At 40.7% G+C, this 18,313-nt stretch overlaps 1 protein-coding gene across 8 annotated transcripts in view; it reads left to right on the top strand.

Annotated features, from left to right (window-relative positions):
• Positions 1–18,313, top strand: part of itpr1b (inositol 1,4,5-trisphosphate receptor, type 1b) — an 81,688-nt gene that overhangs the window by 33,065 nt on the left and 30,310 nt on the right. For 4 of the 8 annotated variants that reach the window (XM_069162656.1, XM_069162400.1, XM_069162318.1 and 1 more), the window contains 7 exons: positions 912–1,060; positions 2,294–2,405; positions 3,902–3,937; positions 9,350–9,385; positions 10,415–10,462; positions 11,299–11,428; positions 13,280–13,464. In XM_069162656.1, coding sequence (XP_069018757.1) covers positions 912–1,060; positions 2,294–2,405; positions 3,902–3,937; positions 9,350–9,385; positions 10,415–10,462; positions 11,299–11,428; positions 13,280–13,464 — 696 coding nt within the window. The remainder of the gene's footprint in view (positions 1–911; positions 1,061–2,293; positions 2,406–3,901; positions 3,938–9,349; positions 9,386–10,414; positions 10,463–11,298; positions 11,429–13,279; positions 13,465–18,313) is intronic. The other 4 variants (XM_069162487.1, XM_069162574.1, XM_069162739.1 and 1 more) reach the window with 4 other exon arrangements.

The raw sequence follows: 18,313 nt of genomic DNA, 5'->3' as shown, positions 1-18,313 counted from the left end.
AGTAAAGGGGTTCTCAAAATGTTTTTTCTTCCCGTTTCCTTCCCACTTTTTTCTTGCCTTTTATTGAAGTAATACATTTTCTCACCTTGTGTGATTCAACACTAATTACTGTCTGGTATGTTTGATTTTGTTCTGCCACTCACTACCCAGCCCACACAGCACTGTAATTATCACCAGACAGGCAGTCTTCGTGATGCAACAGCACTCATTTGCATATTTCCACACTAATCAAAAGCAAATGTGACTGGAAGTGCACAGAGAAAGGCGACGTGGTGGTGCATCATACATGCTGTTTCAGTTGGTTAAGTGTCTAATGTAGTGGACATGGCCTCTTCTGTTTCTCACATTAATCTCATTAAGCGGTCGCGAGAATATTTTGAGGTTGACTGCAGCTCAGTGTCTTTGATTTCGAAATTCAGATGTATGTACAGTAGATACTGATAAATGCTAGATTAGGAGTAATTGTTTAACTTGACATTACAGTCTACTTAGCACGCTCAGAAATTTTAGCTATTATAAGGTACTTACATTGTGAACATATGTGCGAGGATGCTGTATGTCCTATATTATTGGAGGAAAACGTGGCCTTTGACTTTCCGTAATTAAGTCATAGCTCAACTTGTTATAAATTATGTATTGGGTCATAAATCATTTAGAAAAGCTGCATTATTGATTATGTGGATGCGAGGATGTGGTTTCTCTATATTTTTGATTCAGAAGTTCAGGAGTAATAAATATTCTAGACATCGGTTTCAATCATGTACACATGGATATAAAATTATCATCTTGGCTTTTGATTTAAAAGTTGACGGGAAGTAAGTGGACTATTTAGGAACAGGATTCCGTTTTTTGTAACAGGACCACCGTTTTAGGTTATTCCTGACCTCTGGTTTTGTCACTTTGCTCTGTAGGACATAGTGTCTGCGCTGGAGGACCGCCTGAGGCCTCTGGTCCAAGCTGAACTCTCAGTGCTGGTGGATGTCCTGCATCGTCCAGAGCTGCTCTTCCCTGAGAATACAGAAGCTCGCAAGAAATGTGAAAGTGGAGGATTTATATCAAAGTGAGTTTAAATTTCCAAACACTAACGCCAGAGCTTGGTTAGGGACTTTCCTGAGCAGGGAAATGACTTCATACCATACACTTCACTTTATACTTACATGTAAAGTTAGTATTTGGACCACAGGGGAGTTGCAGCAATGCATGGAGTACACAGGCTATTTTTGTAATTCCTTACAAATATGCGATCACAGTCAAAAACATTTTTGGCTTTGAAACTTCGAAACTCGCCCAAGGTTTTTGTTCGAGGATTCTGACACCTCAGAGAGTCAGAGCCAGATCTTAAACTGAATCGATAGAATTTATATTAACACAGAAGAAATTTGATCTTTGTCTTGAGTAAAAAGTGCCACTAGTTGTAAATCAAATCATTTTCCTATTTGTCTATTTCTTTAGAACTTTATTGATATTATTCTGGGTTTTCCTGCTTCGTCAGTTCCCATGAGCATCATTTATAAGATCAATAAAGGAAATTGCTTTCGGCTTTCTCAATTCATTTACAACTTGTTTTACTTGGATGCCGAGTGTTCCTCATCTCATAAGCAACCTTAATGCAGGTACAGTTTTCAATGCGTGATTCCTTCAGTTTATGTTTGTTTTCCTGTGTATTATAGCACAACTATCAATTTATTACAGTCAGTTATTTTGCAGAATTTATCCCCCCCGCCACGGCACTGACCCAGGGAGTTCTTTTTTTTCCGAGAAGATATGTACTCACACTTATACTTTTTTTTTTTTTTTTTTATTTTTTTTTTTTAATCTATTGTATGTATGTTATGTTGTGTTTCCTCTTTGCTCAGATTAGATTATAGAGGTTCTGGCAGGTAACAGAGACAATGTTGATGCAGGGATTATCCTACAATTTAAAGCTATCCCTCTGGAGTACGGTGGTTCGTGTAAAAGTCTGTCAACATTCACTCATCGTTGGGAATCACTGGGCCCTTTAAAGTACTCTGAGCATGTAAAACATTTCCTAGTAATTTCCCCAGTTCACTTTCCTCAGTTTTGTCATTTTGGTCCAAGACGCTTAAATACTTAAATATGCTCTCAGGGCAACAAATTCCTAATCTGTTGTTTTGGAATAAAAGAAGAATCTATCTAATGGAAATCAGTTAAAATAGGTTGCTGTGATTATCTTTGGACTTTAGGTGTATTTATTTGTGAAAGTAGTTGGTTGAGAACTCCAGTTTTCATCTGTACAGTTGCATGTACTACTTCCTTTTTTCTCTTCGACCAGACTGATCAAACACACCAAGCAGCTGCTGGAGGAGAATGAGGAGCGTCTGTGCATTAAAGTACTGCAGACACTGAGGGAGATGATGACAAAAGACCGGGGCTACGGGGAGAAGGTATGACTCTTCTGTGCTCCTGTTTATTGTCGTCTGTTTGTGGTCGTGCCCAAGAATCAAGTCAAAACATCTCAGGATACATTGTTCCTGTCCCACTGAAACCAAACTTACCAGAAGAATAAGCATTTGGATCAAATAAATTGCATCTGGAGTCTGTATAGCACACTGAAAGGAAGTGATTCTTATGTGTCATCAAGTCTTTCATTTTAAACTGCAGCAGCCAGGGATTTTTTTTTTTTTTTTTTTTTAAAGATTTGAAACTCTGCCCAAAAAAATGAATCCTCTCTTCGCTTTCTTCACAAAATACGTAAACAATACATCTAAAAGATCAAAGTTTTCATTCTCAGCATTATTAACACTATTAAGAAGATGCATGGTCCAACACTGTCTCTCATTTACACATCATTTATGTGCTACTAATAAGCTCTTATACTAATTCTAATCAATTGTCTCAACTCTGTCAGCTTGTTTTCCACTAAAAGGCTCGAACACTCTGAACTCACCAGTTAAAAAAAAAAAACCTCAGTTCACTATTTTATATTTTGTTTCATGGTCATGTAATAAAACAAACAGTATTTTTACTTTGGGTGTAATGTGTTTTTAAGTTGAGTTGAGTTTGTGACCAAAGTAACATTATGTCCCGCTGGTTTATGAGCACTGGATGATTTGATGATGACAAGGTTCCCAGTTATACAGTTATATTACAGAACCCAAAATTCTATTTACACATATTATAGCAGAAACCCATATTCACCTAGTTTGGCCTGGTAAGCTGTTGAACACAATTTGTGGTGTTAACTGGTGGGAAGCCAGTGATGGATCATGTCCTTGTCTTTGAACTACTGCTGCTTGTTTAGGGAATGTGTTCAGCCATGTGTAGAGAACAAACAAAATAAGTCAGTTTTATTAGTGTATGCAGTTCAATTCATTCAATATGAGAAGGCATCTTTTGATTATCACTGCGGTTATATGGTTCAGGCAGCTTCTTTACCTTACAAAACAGGTTGATCTCAGAAAGGAAGGGACGCGCAAAGGCCAAAAACACAGGATTTACGAATTTGCACGGCTCAAATATGAGGCCGTCTATATTAAGACTTTTGTTGTTGCAGCTTTATGTGAAAGAGAAAGGCACTGTTGAACAAATTCACAGAAGATCAGAGCTAGTTTTTGCCCAAAGATTGAACAGATATACATTTGCAATCAATTCTTGTAACATCAAAATCTTTTTCTGTGGATCAGTGTCAAACGAGCCCAGTACTGTATCATCTGTGCTTTAAAACAATGAAACGTGAACGTGGAAGGGTGGTTTTACTTTTATTGAATTCTTGTGTTTTTAAGCTTTAACATGCTATCCTTTCATAATTTCCACCAACGTGACATGCTGCGTGTGTGCGAGTTGGTGACGAGCTTCACATTATCACACTTGTGACGGAGGAGCATTAACTCACTAATCTAGCTCTACTAACTCTCTGCCCCCTATACTTCTTCTCTTGCAGCTGATTGCCTTTGATGATGAAATGGATGTGGCTGAGGTTGATCATTTTACTTACTATTGTGATGTCCATTCGATCTGTCTCCCACTAACAATGTAGACGTGCTTGTGCTCTAAGTAGACTCTCTAGCGCCGTAATCCCATCTGTGACACGTGTCGGCAGTTTAGTCCATCCCTCCCTGCTGTGTGCCTGTTAAGAGTTGCTCCTGATCGCCATGTAAAAATGTAGCTAACATGTCCAGCTCACATTTTGCAATATGCTTGTCTGTTGTGCCTGTACATGGTTGTGTATTTTCTTTTTTTTTGCTCAATTGGAGTGCACTTTTTAAGTAAAGGATATACTGTAGTTTTATAGTTTTTTTTTAGTTTAACACCCATTTATTGAATACACTCTGGAAAATGCAGGCATACAACATTGCTGCATTTTACCATTACAAAGTCTGTATAGATTTGAGGTGATTACAGGTGTACTATTGTTCCTTCTTTCACATATTCATTTGACGCTCGATTCTTATAACATTTAATGAGGCTTTTCGTTGCTATTTGTACTAAACTTTTGTGTCCCGAGAATTTCTATGGAGAAGCAAAGAGGGAGTCAACACACAAACAACTTGGTAGTCTCCATAAAAACTGAACATGGTTGGGTAATATTTATTAGAGGTATTGTGTTCCATTGCATTACATCATAGAGCTGTTTCTATTTTTCCGGTCACTTAATCTACACGCCACACAGCCGCCTTATGATGGATGGTGGTAGGAGAGCATGTTTTTCCTCTAAGCCCTTTGCCACCATTTTAAGAGCAGGTGTGAGTGTAAATATAGCAGGGGATACTCCATCCAGCAGATTCACTACGCAGGGAGTTGGACTGTGTGCGTGTGTGTGTGTGCGTGTGCGTGTGCGTGTGCATGCGTGTGTGGTGACCTGTGGCCTTTAAGGAAGTGGATAAACCAGTTTTCTCCTTTCCGTTTGCCGTTATAGGTCATGGTTGTCACCACAGAGGAAACATACGTCAAATGTCACTACTGACTAATATAATATGAAGGGACCTATTCAGACATATCTGTCTACAGTTTGTGAAGAGTTTGTTTCATGTTCTTTTTGTATTTTTTTGCAGAAATATATTTTACTAAAAACTGCTACTGGTAGATTTTGGTGTTTTCGAGTAGTGCTATTTCCATAGGTCCAAACCGAATTCAACACCTCCAGATTTTGAACAGTTATGTAGTCCATGCTTTTGTCTCCTCTCCTTTTGAACTGCTGTCTTTATTCATACCAGACGTCAGTCCACCCACCTTTAGCTCTCTCAAGCTAGCAGCTGGTCTTTTGACTATTTCCAGAAGACAAGAACACCTTATCCTCGCTGTTGTCTCTCATCACTGCTGCTTGTAAGTTTCAGATTAAATGTTGTCCTTATATTGATTATTATTTTCCCGGAGCCTTTTTAGACAGCACTTTCTAGAGGTTTCCTGGATAGTAATGAGCTTAGATGACAACAGATTCATTTCAGTGAAACCTTATCAATCGCCATCTGTTTATAAGGGCTGTGTAATGTAATTGAATGTTCTGGAAAGTACAGTCAGCAGAGCTGGAGATGGAATTGTTTTGCCAAATTGGACACAGCACATATCATGTTTACTGCCTACTTGGTAGCTTCTCTCGAAATCATTACATTACATCAAAAGTTCACATTGTCAGAGCAGAAGAATCCATGCCAGCAGGAAACTAACATTAAAGAGTGACAAAAAGGCCAGTGGCAAAATAGCTGCTTCATCTTGATTGTGGTGAGTGCAAGGGAAGTGAACAAAGTACGTTAGAAATGGAGAAATTGGTAGAAAGGGCCTTTCCAGAGTTTCCAGGAATGAACACGCTCTCAAATTCTCTGTAATGTCTCTCTTATTTTCCCTCGTTCCCTCCCTCCTTACACATGCCGCTTGGTACTGAAGCGATGGAAATCCCCAACTTCCACAAAAACGGGGTGTTGTCACGGAGCACCACTGTGTTTCATCAACTCCGCCTATATGCAACATCTTAAGAATGTACACATACTCCCTTAAACCTCAAGCACATGCTCCGTGTCACTCATTCATGCACACACTCACATTAACAGCAGCATGAAGTGTCCTGACTGATGGCTGGCAGCACGGATATTCAGATGGATGACAGGAGGACAGACAGGCCGAAACCCAACGTGAACTTCTATTATAGCTGTTCTGTAACCCAAGTGTGTAGCCACTGGTGCTCGCTGACCTACCACATCACCCCTGCCCACTCACACCCCCAAAACACCCACCCAAGATCTCTAGGAATGAGTGCAGCTGCCAGTTTCAATACTGCCTGACAGAGCCTATCGTGCTTCGTGTCGCTGCATGCCCAGGCTGTGTGCTGGAGTTTTGCATATCCAGTGAGGGTGATGAGAGATAAAGTGGAATGACTTTTCACCCATTAGACGAGGTTATCTCATTGTTCCAGAAATAGAAACGTGATAAAATGTGAGCCAGGGGAAAACAAGACCTGACCCAGCCAGCCAGACTTTTAGTCAGGCCCAATCATATCATCCACTGAATGTGTTTGTGTTTCCTTCACGTACACGTCTTTGTTTAAGAGGCTCAAAGACCGCAAAGGAGAGAGCTGGAGATGTCGTTTCTGTCTTCTACTGGTGATGTTGGGAGGTTTGCTGAGGATGGTGTTCATGCAGTACATGAAGTGAAGGTTATATAAGGGACTGTTTCTTCGCAAAGAAAGTGTCGTGGTATCTGTGTGTCTGCCAATGTATCTTTCAAGCTTTCCAATTTTTTCCTGTGCTGGGTCAGCCCACCACAGTCTCCTCATTATTACGACCTTTGTTTAACTAGAATTTTTCGAGATTACTGCTTCTTCTACTCTTCTTTGACATTTTTTCTCACAACTTTATTTTAGCTTTACTTTGTCAGCTTTCAGCTCCTCCATTAGTCTTCCTTTTACTTTGCCAATTGCCACTCCCAACATTACCTCTGCCAACCGGCCTCAGACAGCCTTCCATTGTCCTTGTTTATCCTCCTGCCTGCTACTGTGTACTGAGTTCTGAAGACTCCTGGTTGCTGCGTTCTCTTTCCTCAACAGGGGGAGCTGCAGACATTTCTCAGCAACATGCAGCACTGGCCCAGTTTCCTTAACTTAATGCTGCACGATTCTTGGGCTCCAGCCAGCTCTCAGGCAGTAGTTACATAAGAGCCAACATTTTTTTTTTTCCCCTTTTCTTTTTCTCTGTTTTCCTGGAATTCTAAACTCTCCACTGATGTTTGACCTTCAGTGGTAATTGGCAATAAAAGTGCAGCAGACACGTCTTCCAAGAGACAGTAGCAGTGGGGCACCTTGGTGTAGACAATGCAGGGTAGACAGTGGGGCCATGGGAAAATTAAGGATTTTCTTTGAGTGGTGAATGGGCACTTCAGCCAACATAACACCTGTTAATTATTTTAAGGATTCCCTTCAGTACGAGGCCAATTTTCTATTGTCAGCCGAATGCTATCCCAAACCATCCTTCTGGCCTTATCCATAAAGTCTTGTTTTCTTTCATTATGAACAGTTTCCTTTATGACTTTTGGGTCAGATGAGGTTAAAGCAGCGCTCACCGTTTCTGCTTTTTCTATTTCTGTTTTTGGGGGGGATATATTTTAAGACTCATAGTTCTGACATTCAAAACAAAGCAGTGGTTTGAATACTGGCAGATCCTCCAGAGAAACAATGCATTTTTCTGGTCAGTGAGATTTTATGACCTTAACGGCTATTGTATCTGCAAATGCCCTGAATCTCACCATGTTCATTTTTCTGGCATTGCTTCTGTGGAGATTTTATCACACATTCTGGGAAACATTACAAGTGGAACTGATGCTGGCTTTCATTGGCTCATGGCGTCCTTATGACAACATCTTTTTATAAATGAAGAAAGTTACAGATGAGCTGTTGACAATAGTTAATATAACAAATAAGGTCAGATATGGTTTGTCATGTTCCATCACCCAAAACAGCAGTTAAACGTTAAACTGAATTAGAAAATGTTCATAAAGGAGGCTGAATATAGCTTCAGTTGCAAGCATGATGCATCACCATTTTTCTGTGGAAATCAATGTGTTGACGTTAGAGGAGGCTTCATACAGGGAAATTCCTGTCCAGTTGCGTAATTAATCAGCATAAAGCTCCATGACTGGGTCGTAGAGACAGACTATGTGCAATGTTAGGTTTGTTATTTAGTTTCTCACCGTTTTGTGTGTGTGTGTGTGTGTGTGTGTGTGTGTGTGTGTGTGTGCGCGTGCGTGCTATTTTTATGTGATGTTGAAATGAGTTGTTTACTTGCTTAAACAAATGGAATATAATATACCGCTGTACTTTACGCTGTCATTGAATTTGATTTTAAGTTTGTTTAAATTCATTTAAGTACGTTTTATGACTTTGAAGGACTATGTTTTATTGTGTGAAGAAACTGTTGTTATTCCTATTTCATTATTTGGCTGGATAGTTTACTTTTTTCTTGATCGTGACCCAAATCTGTTTTACTTATTTTCCTCACATTATATACACCAAAAAATTAAATGCTGATGCCCTGTTCAATTTATTTGAACAGTTGTTGAACTTGTGTTGGTCTCAGTAGTCGTCCAGTTACTGTACTGAAAATATGTTGTTTTTCAAACTTATTGCAGCTCTGTGCTGAGTTGTGCGTCTAAATCAGAGGAGTGATGTTTGGTGATCAGGGATTTTTTTTATTTTTTTTATTTTACCGTTTACTGTTGTATCCTTTTTATTTAAGACAAACTTTCCAACTTCAAAGTATGACAGTAATTAAACTGAACATTATTTCCAGCTATGATCTTTTTGTGCAACCAGGTTAAAAATCTGCTGAATTAGAAATAGTTCCCATGTTGCCCTTATATAGTAGTAACAAATTACAATGCACATATTGGTACCTAAGTGAGTATCTTTCTTTTCACTGTTATATAAATGCTGTGTCATGTAGGTGATAGGCTGCAACAGACAGGTTAAAAGGGAACCACAGAACACTTAACTCACCGCAGCTCTGCCCTGTAGCCAACAGTGAGGCAAAGGAATAAGGTTTTTATTTTAGTATTTTTGTACGTAGAGCTTCTGCTTTCTTGCTGCAACAGGTTAATGCTGCTCATCATCCACGCTGTGTCATCAGGCTAATCTTCATGAAAACTAACAACATGAGACTCACCACTACACTTTTATGTCTGCTTTATTTTTGCCTCTGGCTCTTTAAGTCCTTATGATGTCCAGCTGTGTATGTTACCGGTAGTGAGCCGTAGAAAGCCAGACACAGATAGATGCGTCGGTAAAAAACAGCCTTTAGGGATGAGAAGTTAGAGTTTTTAGGGAGGAAGTTACTCTGCGGAGGCAGAAGTAACTAATTCAACACCTGCTAACCTTAACTAACATCATCCTTTTATTCCCAATCAGCTGGCACCCCCACCCGAGCCTGAAGTCCCTCCTGAGGTGTGTTTAAGACCCATATTGGCCCGTTGCCCACTATTATGGGTCACTGCTGATCTGAGATCATATGTCATATTTATACACTAACTCCATCCCATTATATTTGTGCTCAGAGTCTATCGAGGCACATAAGAGTCACAACCCACCCTCATGTATTTCCTCTTTTAAAGGCCCACTCGTGCATCACCCCCCATCACTCCTGCCTCTGCGTGCAGAAGTTATATCTACATATGTGCCCTTGTTTGTGCGCCACCTCCCACTACTGCACTCATCCATTCCTCCCTCCCTCCTTCCTGCCTGACGTTCATTTGTCCTTCCAGCTCTCTGGTTTTTGAGCAAAGTCCAATTTCCTGACTTTCTTTCGGTGGGGTGGCGGTAAGGGTGGGTGGGGTTAAACTCATGGGTGAGTTGTTTTTCCATGCCAGATTGGTGCTTACAGTGTGTTTCAGTAGCTCACAGCTCCATTATGTAACCTGGACTTTTTACTTTTCCATTTTATTTTTTTTCCCCCCTCATTCTCATGGCTTGTTTCTACCCTGCAGCAGCTTGTCATTCTCTTATGTAAATAATTTAGGCACCTTTGCTACCGTGACTGTAAAATAATGAGAGTCACCACATGCCAAAGAGTACAAAGTTTGGTATTTCCCACACTGGACTGTGGGTATTCATTTCTGTGGAGCTTTTATGAGTCGTGTTATGACATGAAATATTAGCTGTTTGAAACAAGTTAGGAAATGAACATTATAAAAAATACTGTAGGTATACAAGGTTTTATATCGGCGCTGCCTTGCATAAAGCCTCGCATGACTCGACCTCACTTCTTCCCTGACACAACCACTTCCCTCTTAACTGCATGACTGAATTTGCACGCTGTTTCCTGCATGCGTGTAAAGTGACTAATTTGCACTGAATAAATAACTGCCTGTTTTGTTTTCTAGTTATTTTCCCAACCTCCTTTTCAAACCTTTTTATTTATTTATTTATGTATGTTTCTTATTTTATGGCTTTCTGCTAACTCACCTCACCTTTAAGGAGCTTGATCCCAACCAGCCACTGAAGCAACTGGATGATCAAAGGAGGGTAGGTAAAGAGTTTGGTTCGCTGTGGTCTGGTCCACGCCTCCCTCTTATTGATGGTCAACAACTGACTGACTTGTAATGCGCTCACAGTCACACTGCTTCCACAGCATGGCACTTACGCAATCGCCTCTCTTATATATGATATGAGAAAGATCAGCGGGGGGGGGCATAACTTTGGTTCTATATCTCTTCATTGACTGCTTGTGATGTGACGCAGCGCACAGTGCTCATGTGATTTACAGCAAAGCAATACAGGGCACCGATCACCATATGTTGAGATGGGAGAGGTCATAGTGTTACCTTTGAACATCACTGACGGAGGTCAGAGGGCAAAGGTCAAAGAGGACTGAGACTGTGTTTTGTCTACGTTCTTCCAACAAAGACATCTTTATTAGGTTTAGCTTTTATGGTTCAGATGCTTTTTACTTTTTGTCTACTTTGTGTTTTTATAATTTTTTTCTATACAAAACTTCTGAACTCTTGCAATGCAGTGAAACTTTTTAATGAATTACCATAAGCAGCTTTAAAATCACATAATAAGATTAAAAAAATAAAAATAATAAAAAAAAAAGCACAAGGACATAGTGAAGTAAATGTAATCTTATGAGGAAATGATGAAGACTTCAAAAATTTATTTTATGTTTCAGTGTAACCATGTCACATTACATTATTTATGTTTTGGGTCTCTTAATGTGGGACTTATGTTGTATCACTAAACCATTAATGTGAGCATTATTTTATCTTGTACTGCTACATTAGCAAAGTGGCTTTGGATTCCAGCTTCATTACTACAACGGATTTCTGACTTTATTTACTAACGTCGATCTTCCCGGGTAGGGCGAAGCTCTGCGGCAGATTTTGGTGAATCGATACTACGGGAATGTCAAACCTGGCCCGAGAAGAGACAGCCTTACAACCTTCAGCAACGGTCCACTCACTTCTGGAGCGCCGGGAAAATCACCTACAGGTGTGTGTAACAATACGGTGTCTGAGTGTCGTTATGGTTATGCTCATTAAGATAAGATGAGTCTGAAATGATTAACTTGGAGAAACTGGGTCACTGCTGCATCAGGCTCAACACATAATGAGATTCAAAGTTAAAATAGTTTAGTTTCTGCCTCCCAGCTGAATGGCAGGAAGGAACAGATTACTTTAGTTATAAATGAAGGAAAATATGAAACTTTTCAGACTTAGTCTTGCTATTCAAGTGTCACAAAAACTCAAATAAAAAGAGAGCATAAACTGTAAGACTGCACGAGCCCAGAACAAAATCTCATGGTGTGTTTTATAAAGCTGTGGGACTTCTAGGTGCTTTAATGCTCCAAATAATTGTTCAACCATTATGAATGTGGAGTCGACAACAATATTTTTTTTCTGCCAATACTAAATACGACCCGCAAGGCTTTCTTTCCTTACTTATGTTTTATTATTTAATATTTTTATTTTATGATTGATTAATTGATAAACTCTTTACAACCAGATGTTTATGTACATGAACAAAATCTGTTTATTGATGTATTTCTAGGGAAGAAAATCTTTGTAGGGAGTTGTGTCAATTATTTTAAGTTCCTCTCAGGCTGTTAATGTGATAGACGTCACTGACATTTCAGACACTTTCAGTGGGTAGCAGCAAATAGAACGTGGGTCGATCCTACTGCTGCAGCAAATGTTGTAGATGTGTGCATTAGGTGCACGGTAACACGTTTACACAATACATACACATATTCTGTATACATTAAAAACTAAAGAAGTGTTTCGATCCCTCCATCTCTCAATCACCATCTCTCAATTGAGACTGACATTCACAAATTTAATAGATGGTTGTTAACTGACATTTTATCATTCCAGCAAGTCGTTGTGCGTCTCACATCACAGAGATGACTCATATTTCACCTGTAATGCTCCAGAACGGAGAAACAAATGAGATCTTATTCACAGCCATGGCCTTTTAGTCCATTAAGCCCTTGGACCTCCGTTCTGCCACACAGCATACTGGCTCTCTCCTCAGCATAACGCAGGCCGTGTTGTTGCCAGGCGACCAGAGAGCCAAGCTCCGTCCAGAATGGGATGTGTTGTTGATTCAGTGGCTCGCCCAGCCAGAGATGGCTCTGAAGGGTGCCGTTATCTCACCAGCTCTTTCCTGCCTGCCTGCGGTAGCCAGCAGCAGCGGTAGGAGTTCAAGTACGGCGATGGATAAGAGACATATATTAGAGTAATGCTATATTGTTACGTGTGCGAAGTGGCTGAATAAATACAACAGACACCTGTGGCTTATTGCACGCATCACAATCTCCTTACTTTTCCCTCACCCAGTGGAATCTGATATAAACCTGATTTAAATATCTTGTTTTGATTTAAGCCACTATATGTAGAATTTCTTGAGGTAATTACAGCATGTCTCTGATGGATGTGCGCTGTTGAAACGTGAAATAATCCGGGTGAGAATTGATGCAGTCTGTGAGTTGCTGGAGTCTGAAGTTCTGACAAAGTCTAGCAGTAATCTGTATTGCATCTGCACTTGCCTTAGTAATCAGTTATTGGAAGTAACCCACCAGGATTCATGTTCAGTATCCTACTCTCAATGTTAGATAAAATTGCTTAGCATATTTCTAAATTTAAAATACTGAACTCGTTTACTTTGGCTTGGTTTCTAGATGAAGACATTCACCAAGCTGCATAAAGTGTGAAATATGATGAAATTGGTCCAAGTCTTGATAATCAAATATGATAATGCAGTGACCCATCATGTGACCCGTCCAAAATCTGAATGCATCAATATTAATGTAAAAGCTAATCAGTTTCACTTCTGCACCCCTAGTTGTCAGCTCTGGAGTTGGAGGTCGAGGGGAGCTGAGTTTGGCGGAGGTCCAGTGCCACCTGGACAAAGAAGGAGCCTCTGATTTGGTTATTGACCTCATCATGAATGCCACCAGCGATCGGATCTTCCAGGAGAGCATATTGTTAGCCATTGCGCTGCTGGAGGGTGGAAACACGGTCATCCAGGTAAGTGGGATTACTGGGTTCAAAAGTCCACAGCAGAAACACTGCAGCTGGTGGTGGGTGTGAAGCTTTGAGGAGGTTCAACACTGACACAACTAGCCTGCAATTAATTGGGACCACTAAAAGCCTTCCCTTCAGGGTGGCGTGAGCAGAATCTCAATCAGGAGATGTTATCTCGGGGCTTCAAAGCTGCGGTGTTAAGAATTTAAGTTGTGTAGCTGCTCTGCTGCTGTCAATAAAAAAAAACAAGGTGACCAAGGAGGCAAAAGGAAAGACACTCAGTTTTCAAGTGTATCGACCGGGACATATTTTGAAAGGCAGATACAGAATAGCATCCTGATATTTTTGAACTTTTATGTCGCAAAAGAAAGGAAAAGTGAGCTGAGGCCATGAACCAGGAAGGAAGAGGAACAGCCAGTCTGCTGGGAGAGATCCAAGCCTTCCAGCCAAACACGTCATCAAGTCCCCACAGCCAGCAAGGGGTTGCTAAGGCAACCCGAACCTTTTGCAAACCTCACAGAAAGCAGGTTGAGAAGGGAGGGAGCCACTGTTTGCTACTGCATTATTTCAGCTTTGCAATGTGTGTGTGCGCGTGTGTGTGTGTGTGCGCGTGTGCGCGCGCGCGCGCCTGAATGTGTGCGAGTGTGCTGCTGGAGTATTCTGGTTTTGTGGTTTGTGCATTTGTGTGCTTCTATGTTGTCTTGCATACACAGGCCCGTTGCATAATAGGGCTCCTATTTGCATAGTATTGTTACCTGACAAGACCTGACTTCCCAAACTGTACACAAAGTCACTCACATGACTCCTGTTACATAAGCTGCTGCCTGCCTGTGTGCCTGGGTGAATGACGCCCACAGCCTCAGGCCTCCTAACATTCCTACCAGACTCTTAACTGGGTCATGCTTTTCTGGTGGAAAGAGGGCAATAAAAGGCACAATCCTTTGGAGGCCGCAGGAGAGATCCAGTAGATTTCAGACACTTTGCTGCTACCTGAGCTACCTGCCACTCCCTACAGCCTCCCCGAGGACAGATACTCTGATCTGACCTATTGACTTGGCTCTCATTTCATGTGCCAAATGACCCTTTTGAGGTTGGGGCATAATGAAAAAGCTCCATTGCTAAAAGTAACCTGTACACTGCAATTTGCCCGGGTGTGTTGATTTCTTTGGTTTGCTCTGTGCAAACTACAGTACACGCTTGTTTTGTTTTGGTCACGGGTTTGAATGCACAGGTTTTACACATTAAACTTGCACTTTTATACTTGGAACCATATTGGACGATCTAGGAAAATGGTACCAAAGTTATTTGCATAAATTACAGAGAATCTACGCTACAGGTATGTATTTCTATCTGGGGCACCTATTGTGACAAGGCAGATTTCCTACATTTGCTGGTAGCAAAGAACCTCAAAGTGAACTTGCAAAGCAAAGCCGTTTATTGGCTCAAGCAAGAAATCTATTATGAAAGAGCTTCTTGTGATAGAATTAAAGTTAGGTGTTTTTCTGCTCCTTTGGCATCATACAGGGACAAGTAAGCTTTGTTCAAGAATCATGTATGGTCCAGAGTGAATTTACAACATATCAGCAGATGCATCACATTTCCCTGTCTTACACAACGATCGGTTGCCTGCCGCCTTTTCAGAACAGAAGGGTTCTTGTTGTCTAATGAAAAGCAGGACAAAAACAAAAACACAGATTTCTCTAGATTGTCTGCTTGTTTGTTTTTGAGGTAATCCAGGGTCGTAGCCTAGCCAACAAAATTTCTGGGAAGAAGTAAGCATAAGAGAGGGAGCTTGAAAGCCCTTAGGTTGCTTCAGAATTAATTCATCCAGGGTTCAGAGCTCTGTGCTAGCTGGACTTGATATGGCAGCCCTGAGGGAGAGGATGAGTGTGTTAGTGAATATAAAAAGATATGGGTCAGGACGCAGTCACCTGCCTGCTTCCTTCCCCACACATGTTTATGTGTTGGTCAAAAGAAGTAATACCCCATATGATGAATCGTCAGGTAAAAGACATCGAAGACTTACATTTTTTATGAAATCCTAATGATTGCATTTGTTGGGTTGTCAGGTGTCATTCTTCACAGCCGCAAACGTGTTATCTAAGGATTTTTATTTAGCTGTAATAGAAGACTGCACCTTAGCTTTAGCTTCTACTTGTCAGAGATTGCTTTTTTTTTTTGTTTTCATTGACATATTAAGATGCCATTCATTGAGTATCTGAAACAGTCTCAATCACAGTAATACCTAAATGCAACTACTTGCACTTTGTGACTTCATGCCAAAAATTGAGTTTCAGAAACTGGGGATCTCCCCCAACGTGCTAATCCCTGAGTCATGAGAATCTGTCTAAATTTGCTGATATATGCAAACTTTCTACTGTAAATATTAGACTCTATGATGTCACTGATGCACCTCATCCATATGTAATCATTGGTAGGTAAACAAGGAGAGTTTTTGATGAACTCTCAAAACTTAACTTTAAACAAATCTTAAAGCTTTTTTTTGTAATTGCTTAGCCCATACGCTCATACACGTTTAGCAGTCACGTAGTAGCAGTCCTTGCTTAATTAGTCTAAGTGTGGAGTAAAGTAACAACAACAATCTAAATAAATCCACTATTTTGAAGACAGTGCACTGACAAATTCGCAAATTTTTGCTTTGAGTAAGTATCATTCCTTATCCCCTGCTGCATGCACATGTCAAACATTAGTTATTGACCTACATAACCTGCCAAAAATAACAGAATCCAGCATGGCTCACCCTGAACAGGATAACGTGGCAGGCACATAGCAAACACGTACTGTATTATAGCATACACCCACGTTCTTGCTTAGACATCTGTACACCCCATCAGCACATGCACGCACACGCACGCACGCACACACACACACACACACACACACACACACACTCTGTAGGTTATACATAAAGGCTACAAATTGTATTCCAAAAACAGCCCTTTGAGAGAGTGTGTGTCTGTATGTGTTATATAACAGAAGAAGTGTAAAATCACTGCTCCTCCCAGCCCACCATCCATCTTCTCAACACGTCCTCATGATCTCAGATCCATAACTGTCACAGGGGTGAACAGGTGCCACCGCTCTTACTCAATAGGCTTGTTGTGGCACACCGCTACCCTTGGCCCCTTCCGAGCTAGATTTGCCCCCGCCCCCGTCTCCCCACCTCTGCCTGGTTCAAGTTCACTTTACAGATACCTCTTGGAAACCTTTAAAAAGATTTGAGTTTCCAGGGATCAGCCCCATCAACATACCAGCTATCATTTAAATATGGAGTGAGGAAGGGATTGCCCTTTTTAAATCCCAGTTTATAGTTTATTTAAGTTTAATTCCTAGTCCTGCCGTGTGTAAATTTGAGTCAGATCAGTGATTTACATTTTGTTGCACAAGTCACTTGCATTTACTCTTTGCCAAGCTGGTTGCCTGTACAGTTTTCTGAGAGAACACGCACGCACGTGTAGTTTACATTGATTTACACCTTCTATCTGGCAGTCTCGTCATAGCTTCAAAGAGCAGATCTCCGTGGATACCAGCTGGGCAGTGGAAGAGTACTCAACTGAAGCCCTCCAATAAGCACAGAGATGGCTTTGTCACTCACCAAGGTGTCAGGCTGCAAAGGCGGGAGACGGATAAAAAGAAGGAGAGAGCTGATGGTGTAAACAGGCCTTACATAACTGGCCCGTGTTGATGCCAGAAGCCAGGGTGGCAGCTGACGGGAAATGGAGGGAAAAGTAGAAGCGCAGAATAATCAGAAAGGAGGCCCCTCTGTGCCACCATGTTGATTCTGTGGAATAGGAGACAGAATTACGAGTCAATCTTAACCTGCTTGTGCTGAACATGACTGGCAGCAGCAGGATCAGCACAGCTCCCAGGAGGCTTAAAGCCCTACAGTGGGACATGTAGAGGGTTAATCTGCCTCGTAGTGAAAAACTGAGACTGACTGACTCAGCAGTTAACAGGGAGAAGCAGGGGCTAAACATTGTTTGAAGGGATTGCTATCGATCTTGTTTTGTGGACTTCTTTTTCTTCTCCAAGATTTTTTAATTCTGTTTAATCGCATTACGTTGTCTCTTGAAGTTAGCCAGCTGCTGGAGTACAGCATGATCCAAGTGAATGAACATGTACTCTTATTCTCTCTGGACTATTTATCAAGTGCACCCCAAGCTTTGCCGTTTCAGAGATTTGGCCAAAACGATAAGCCCTTGTTTCTGTTAACCATATCTAACACATGCATTTGTTTGTTTTCGAGGTCACCCAAGGTTGTAGCCTAGCCAGCAAAAATTTTAAGGAAATCGCAAATACAACAAAAGTCTTTACACCTGGCTATTTCTGCGGCATCCAACACGCTGACTACGAGAACTGACACTTATGACCACTTGGGTATATCCCAGACTCGCACCATTGTTGCAAGATTATTAATGTAGTTCACTTCATCAGTGAGGGGTATACAGATATAATTTATTCGAGTCAGGCCTGAAATCCAAACATGTGGAAGGACATTAGAATGAATCATTGTTATTGGTGGCTCACTCAATGTTCTCATGTTTCATTAGTAGGCCAAAAGTTGGTTAAGGTGCATTTTTTATGTCAACCACAGAGCTAGCAGTGATATATGTTATTTTATATAAGGGCTTATGTAATATTTGTGATTCTATGCAGATATTAAACATTTTTTACAGACAACAAAAAGTAAAACTTTTAAAAGGTTTAATGTTAAAAATATATATATATATATATTAAAAGTGATTAAAAGGTCTAATAAACAAGTCAAACAAGCTTTTATGACAGCTTTTGACAGTTTGTGATACCCTGTCAGACTTTTACTGTTATACCA

Source organism: Embiotoca jacksoni, unplaced genomic scaffold, assembly GCF_022577435.1.
Source record: "Embiotoca jacksoni isolate LCO1_2020_lvr unplaced genomic scaffold, fEmbJac1.0.p SCAF_1, whole genome shotgun sequence".
In the NCBI taxonomy this organism is placed as follows: Eukaryota; Metazoa; Chordata; class Actinopteri; family Embiotocidae; genus Embiotoca; species Embiotoca jacksoni.
This window is presented reverse-complemented; position numbering and strand designations above follow the sequence as displayed.